This window comes from Alligator sinensis, unplaced genomic scaffold (genome assembly GCF_000455745.1).
Source record: "Alligator sinensis unplaced genomic scaffold, ASM45574v1 scaffold1389_1, whole genome shotgun sequence".
Lineage (NCBI taxonomy): Eukaryota > Metazoa > Chordata > Crocodylia > Alligatoridae > Alligator > Alligator sinensis.
The window spans coordinates 282,172-289,234 of NW_005843026.1; the positions used below are offsets into that span (position 1 = coordinate 282,172).

The window sequence follows — 7,063 nt, forward strand, 5'->3', positions numbered from 1 at the left end:
GAGCTGGGTTAAAAAACAGCTCCTTCCTCATAACTGCCATCTGGTTTTGGTGGGAGTCTGCAAAGTGGGTAACAGTGCTGTGGATGGATGATGGGACAGGTCCTACATGTATGTACTTGGGATGCCCATCAATTTGCCAGCAACAGACCACTGCAAGCTAAGCAGTGATCTGCTACAGTGTAGCAAGGTACCAGAGCATCAGTGCTCAAATACTACTTAACTGGAAAATACCTGGAACTAAAAAAGCCTCCCCTGTGAAAGGCTTAGATTTAGAGTGGAACTGGAAAAAACTCTTGAGAGCTCTCAAAACTTCATTCCCCCAGAAAGACAGTAGCAGTTGTTATGCAATGGTAGATTGTTCTCTTGTATTGTTCTGTTACAGCTATGGGATTCTGAACACTTACGGAGTGGGTGGACTTCCAATAATGTCACAAAATGCTGTCCAGATTTAATGCATGCATAGAATATACTGACCTCAGGAGAGAAACTCCAGAAAGGTGCACTTGTTTGTCAGGTTATCTGAAGGTAAGTCAGAGACCTCATAAACCTGACATTCAGAAAAAACTGAAGGCGAATTCATTCTTGGAATAAGAATTTTCTGGTTGTATTAAAGAGATTTCATTCCAACACTTCACTTGCATATGAACCAAGTCTAGTCCTCTTCCATAAAGAGACCCTCTTGGTAATTTTTAAGGCATATCATGTTGATTTGGGTTTGCATTTCCCTAGATGCAAATGTTTTTCCCCTGAGCACTCCTTTATTCCTACAATTATAAATCCACCTATTGAATAGGCCAAATAAATGAAGCTGGGTCTGACATGGTCCCAGCTGTACAATATCTTAGTGTGGGCTTTGCTGACACACACAGTACAGTATTCTAGCTCAGTGGTTCTTAACCTTTTTGCTACCAGGACTCATCTGCAAAGATCCATGGCCTGTCCCAACCCACACCCCCCTAACCCTGCTGGTCCCCAGCCCCCAGTCTCCTGCCCCCCCCGGCTATGCTGGTGTCCCTCACTCCTGACCCGCAGCCCCTGCCCTTCCCAGCTGCTCCTGTTCCACTTGGGCTGGAGCGTGGTGGCAGTGGTGGCTCTGGCTCATGTGGGTGGCAGAGGCCCTGGCATGGACTGGAGGAAGGAGGAGGAGAGGTCTGTGGCACCCCGCCGCCCCCAGGCTGGGGCTGCTGTGCCGCACCAGGCAGCCTGGTTATGGCCCTCCAGCAGCATTTCCCAGCTTCCCCACCCCCATAAGCACAGGCACCGGCCTCAGTGCTGCCAGCCTAGCCACACAGCTCTCCCCTGCCCCTTTCTCCCACTGGAAGGGGCAGCCGCCTTCCCGCCATCCCTCTGCCCTGCCACAGCTTGCAACCCTTTGAAATATTTTTGGGACCCACTTTTGGGTCGTGACATGCTGTTCTAGCTGACAGTGTTTGAACAGAATGTTATTCCCATGCACCAGATACCTAAGGATGTGGATGGTACCTGCTGCACACCAAAAGAACGTTTTGTCTGCTCATGAAACATACAGTATACCCCTGCAACACTGAAAAGGGCAAGACTGTTTTGCTGTAGGATTTTCCCACAGCAACAACTGCTGGGCCATAGCTGGGATAACTGATGACCAGTGCACCTACATCCTGGATGTAATCAGATTCATACTGTTCTTTATCCCAACCCCCATGGTCTCTTTTTAAGGATTTTTATTGAAAGTTGGAGAACGTGCAACATCTGCAGCCTCTGGGGGCTACGGATTTAGCTCCTTGAGAGCTGCAGCCTATATCTGGTCCTTTGCAGTGGACTCTCAACCCTGACCTGGAGAAGCCAGCTGAGTTCTATCTCCAACTGCATTCAGTCCCTGGCAGCTCTCCCAGGCCTCCAAGCAAGAGAAACAGTTACAGGAAGGCTTGTACAGCATGATTAACTAATTTTGTTCCTAGTGGATGAGATCTCCACCTTCTTGTTTTGGATGCCAATGAATGGCCCCAGATGCGAAGTCCTCTCAGGCAGTCTTTATTCAGAAGAATGCGACACACGGCAAACTTCAATCCCCTTATAGAGCAAGCCTGTCTCAAAAGAGAAAGAATCAAGACATTTGATCCTTTTGCCTGTACCCATACAGCCACACTTAAATGTACATCACAAGAAGCAAACAATCTACATGACTGATCAGGACTTGGGAACAGAAAAAGTTATTTTGCATAGTCTTACCTATTCCATGTTTTCTAAATTCTTTCACTACTCCTAGACTTAAAATGTAAGCGACTTGAGTGTCAACAGGAAAATTGGAAGCTAGGATATCTCCATCCTGAGTAAAGACATAACAAATATTAGAATGGCGCAATGTGAAATCTCTGTACAGCAGTGAATTTCATCAGCTAAACAAAGCAAGTAGCAGAAGAATTCTTGTTGTCCTGCCATCTTTGCAGAACTGCTAGAAAGGAGAATTAAAAAACAAACAAAACAAACAAATGAACCCACAGGCTCCTAAATAGAAGAAAAAGAGAAAGTATTTAGTTGCTTGCAGAGGTTAGAATGGGGAGAGTTATGCTACTTTAACTTTTTCTTCCAGTCTGCATGGTAGGGAAAAAAACCCCAACAGTTTCTTTAATATTTTAGAGAGAATACATATATTAACTCAATGTATTTAACATATAGTTGCTTACTGAAAGAGACAAATTTAAAAATCACAGCATGGAGTTGTATGTTTAAGTGTCCCTATCAGAAGTCAGCAGTTTGCCAGCAAGCACACACTTTTCCCCCTGCAGTTTTCCTTCTAACACACCACCAACAGCCACGTGAAGTTCTACAAGCCAAACTGTGAGCTCAGCAGCAACTGTGCAAGTCTACAGATTTCAGTGACATTTCACAAGTGTCACCAAATGAAGCTTAGTAAACAACCTAGCAATGCACAACAGCACACTGATTCCATAGGGATACCAAGAACTGCCTCAATAAGGGAAAGCACCTGTCATGCCAAATGACGCCTGGCAGAAGCAGTGCTGCTATATGTATATCTGCTCCTCAGGTTCTTTTGCTCTCTCAGGAACAAAGAGATGTGTAATCACAGCTAAAGCGCATTTGAAAAAAAGCAAAAAATGAATAAATGAAGCAGTCTGTAATGCATCATCATGTCTGTCTGCACAGGCAAAGAATTCAGCATTTTGCAGAAAAGTGCTGCTGGCCAATATTTGTACACCACTAATGGATTAAGAACCCATTCATTGTTCTTCCACTCCAAGCAGGGGAAGCCTGAATTCAAACATGTCCTACTTTTTCTTTCTCTCTTTTGCAATCAGCTTTCTTTTCATGTAGAAAAGTTGCTGCCCATGTCATTCTTTTGGTAAGGTCAGGACGGCTCAGGAAAACTGGAGAGATGGATCCCAGTGCATGTAATCACCGGAGGGCCGGCAAGGCACAAACATGAGACACATCATATCCTGGGCGCATAATCTGCCTACCTCTTTATGCACTTTTGTTCTGCTCTTTATCTCAGCTACTATCATTCCCACAATGGCGCCTCTGTAAGTGGCTGCAAGGGAAAAAAACTTCTTGTTGGAAGTGATGTCCCGATACCATGAGTCAGGATACCTGAGAAGAAAAGCCAACATTACTCACAAATCCTTGAGAACACAGCATTTCATATTTAGCCATGATCCTGAAGTCAGTCAGACTTTCCTCAAAATTTGAGTTACAGTAACATTTCAATCAGGACAGGCGACAAATGTTGAGATGTTGCTGGCTGATTCGAAATACAGCAGGTGGTACCCTTTCAAAAGGGTCAGTCAGAGGTGGATATCCAAGCTGGCCTAAACATAAATGAGTAACCCATAAACATCAGAATCCCCTTGTTGATGGTGACAATTTAACACAAATACCTGACAACAGACCCTTAACCCAAATAATTGTTACTTTTTTGCCACAAGGTTAGAAACAACAACTAAAACAACTTCTAATACTTTTCTTATCCTACATCTCAACAGCTGTTGTGAGGACTTGAAGAAAAACATGTATTTCAGATGGGAAAGGTTTGTATAATTTTAAACCTCTGCATCTCCTGAAGACCTTGTGCAATTTGCCTCATACTTTCTAGCCAGGCTCCATCCTGGGATAAGACCTGACAAAAAAAATCCTCAAATTGATTTATTTGTGCAAACTATAGGGGGTCTCAAACTGGATACATAAATGGAGAAACGAAATTTCTTTCCACTTTAATTACAGAAAAGCCAGTCTGTAAATCTATAAGGGACATTGCATTGCTTCTGTTAAAACAGGGATGGAAGAGTGAGGATGGAAGTATTTTGGACAAATATTAAAAGTAATTTTAATAACAAGATGCTCTGTTTAGAGACCACTCAAAGCCTATTTCAGAGAGCTATGCCATTTAATGCACTAGCTCCACATTTTGCAAATAGCAATGGTTTTCCCTTATTAAAAACTCCGTATTTACTCCTATGGTCAGGTTTAAGGCACAGACATTAGTCCTTTTTATTGGTTGATTCCTGGAGCAATGGGTTGGCTTCACTGACTATTAGACTGACACCTCGACTGGCTCCTCCAGGAAGTCCTCCAGAGTGACAACTACAGAAGAAACTAGAAATCAGCACTGGACCAGTCACTGAACTTGATGCTGGAACATGAACCTCTTTACCCCAGATTTTAGTAAACTGCCAAACACTCAAGGGTGTCAGGAAAGACCTGTACAGGATTTTAACAGTACAAGATGTCAACAAGAATTAACTGAACAGTCCTGATACTTTGCACTTTAAGTTTCCAGATTCTAGCAATTTCTAAAATTCAGAGATGTCCAAATTTAGATTTTTCCAAATTTCTAGATTTAGAAACTATGCAGTGTTTTCAAGATCTTGGCTTGTGAATCTCTTTCCACAGTTCACCCGAGTAAAGAACCGTATTCAGGTCTGGTGCTCTACATGTATGGTTATGAACAATGAAACAGACATCTCAAGCTCCTCCTCAGGCTCAGGTGCTGACTAGAAGTAATGCCAGGAGAGACAGACCCTGTGCAAAACCACCACAAAAATGTTACATCAACAAAGGAAAGCAGGTTGTGTACATCTATCCACTCCATTTTCAGTAGATGCTGGGGGCCAAAGGAGGCAGATATGCAATGGGATTAAAAGGCAGCATCCCTTAACTCAGCAGTGAACTCCTGTATCTACACAAAGTCCTTACACAGCAATCATGGCCCCTGGCAGATGTTCAATTAAAGGACCTACTGATATCTGATCCACAACCTCAATACTCATGCTGCCATCCATGCTACACATGCATAGCAGGAGGCACAACTGTAGGATTAGGGACCAGATTCAAATCATGCCCTAGTCCCAGTGCAGGGCTTACCCAGAACTGGCAATTAGCAAGTCAAGTGCCTGGTGTGGCCAGCTTAGAGTGCTAGTCAGCTGATCAGTGCTCCTGAGGCTGGGAGCATTGATCAGCTGATTGGTGGTATTGGCCACACGTTCAATTTAAGATGTGATGGGAACCAACCACAAACGTTATTACACATTTTCTGTAATAACTCTGTGGCTTGTTCCCCGTTTTTATTGTACCATTAACTACATGAACACGTGGCCATACTACTAAAGACATAATTATTGTATTTATTCAAATCCAAGACAAGGTCCATCCGTCCTGTCCTCCCATCCTCCCCACCCCACCCCTCGCACATTCAACATGGGGAAGAAATCACCTTGTCTTGGATTCAAGTACAAGGTGAGGGGGAGGGGGGAGCTGGGTTGGAGCCAGAGTCAGAGCTGCAGCAGCCTCATGTCTCCACTGAAGCCTCTGCTCCCTACCCTGCTGTTGGGTGCTGCTACATGGCTGGGCAAGGGCTGGAGCATGCATGCACCCCATGCTCAGGAGAGAATGAGGCTGGAGCCGGAGCCATGCATGTCTGATAGTAAGCAGTAGGGGGGAAAAGGGTAGAGGCTGGGGGTGGGGAACAGGCAGGGGGTAGAGGCTGCGGGGGAATGAGCTGCACACAGCAGGTCAGGAGATAGGTTGTAAGGCAGACAAGTAGTGGGGGCCACCTGCCACTGCGATTTTCCCCACTGCAGTGGTGGGGAGAGAGGCAAATTTAAGGTGTCCCCTCCCCCCCAATTAGATTCTATACATGGAAAATCATGATAACTTTATAGATACTAAATATGGAAAATGTAATTATTGGGGGTGATCTTAAATTCTGCTTACTGATGTCTTAAGTGTAACATCTGCCAGGGGCCCAGGATTTGGATAGAATAGTTAACTGTTACATCACCTGCTGCACTTGTTCTTGGCTCTGTATTTTCACAAAGGTCAAATTCACAGCTATTGTTTACAAAACACACCCCCTCGCCTGCCACCTCTCAGGACTGTTACCTACTCAATTGGGAACCAGTCACCGCAGAGCTGTTTCACTGTGTCTATGTCATCGTGGCAGAGAAGACGCAGGTTTATGTCAGTAAGTGCAGTCGGGGGCACCTCCTCTGTCATTCACACCTACAAGGGAAGAGAAGCATATTAAGGACACAACCAAATGCTTAACTCTTCTCAGCCACTGAAAATAATCTGCGACAAAGGCAAGATGGAGCTGGGAGAATATTTGCTTTCAAGTAAATTCTCTCAGGCAAACATGAACTTTCAGAGCTGAAACAAATGTAGTAAATGTAACTTGTACAGTATCAGTGCTGGTACAAGCATGGCTCAGTAGATGGTTTACACAGTGCTAATTCCCATCCTTACACCAGGCACCTAGACTGCAGGCAGTAGGATGTGCGAAGCTTCAGTAGCCAATTTGATTTGGAGGAGATTTGGCCCGATTTGGGAGTCGAATCTTTGAATCTGAATCAAACTGGGAGACCCATTAAAAAGTCCAAATCGAACTGGAAGCTGGACCCGGGATCCATGCCAGTAATTGGGGGGGAGGGGGAGACCTGAAGGAGGGGGGAGGGGACCATGGGGGGACCTCCACCAGACCCCATCCCCTGCCTACTCCCCAAGCCACCTGAGCACACCCGACCCCCGCTTGCTCTCTCAGCCACATCTATGGCTGGCCCACCCCGCCCCC

At 45.1% G+C, this 7,063-nt stretch overlaps 1 protein-coding gene across 5 annotated transcripts in view; it reads right to left on the reverse strand.

Moving 5' to 3' along the window:
• The window catches only part of NAA60 (N(alpha)-acetyltransferase 60, NatF catalytic subunit), a 32,374-nt gene that overhangs the window by 6,833 nt on the left and 18,478 nt on the right, over positions 1 to 7,063 (reverse strand). For 2 of the 5 annotated variants that reach the window (XM_006036831.3, XM_025193203.1), the window contains 3 exons: positions 6,380 to 6,495; positions 3,459 to 3,588; positions 2,209 to 2,305 (listed from right to left, as the gene is read on the reverse strand). In XM_006036831.3, the coding sequence (XP_006036893.1) occupies positions 2,209 to 2,305; positions 3,459 to 3,588; positions 6,380 to 6,489 (337 nt within the window). In that variant the 5' untranslated portion in view covers positions 6,490 to 6,495. Of the gene's footprint in view, positions 1 to 2,208; positions 2,306 to 3,458; positions 3,589 to 3,615; positions 3,807 to 6,375; positions 6,496 to 7,063 lie in introns of those variants that run through there. The other 3 variants (XM_025193204.1, XM_025193206.1, XM_025193205.1) reach the window with 3 other exon arrangements.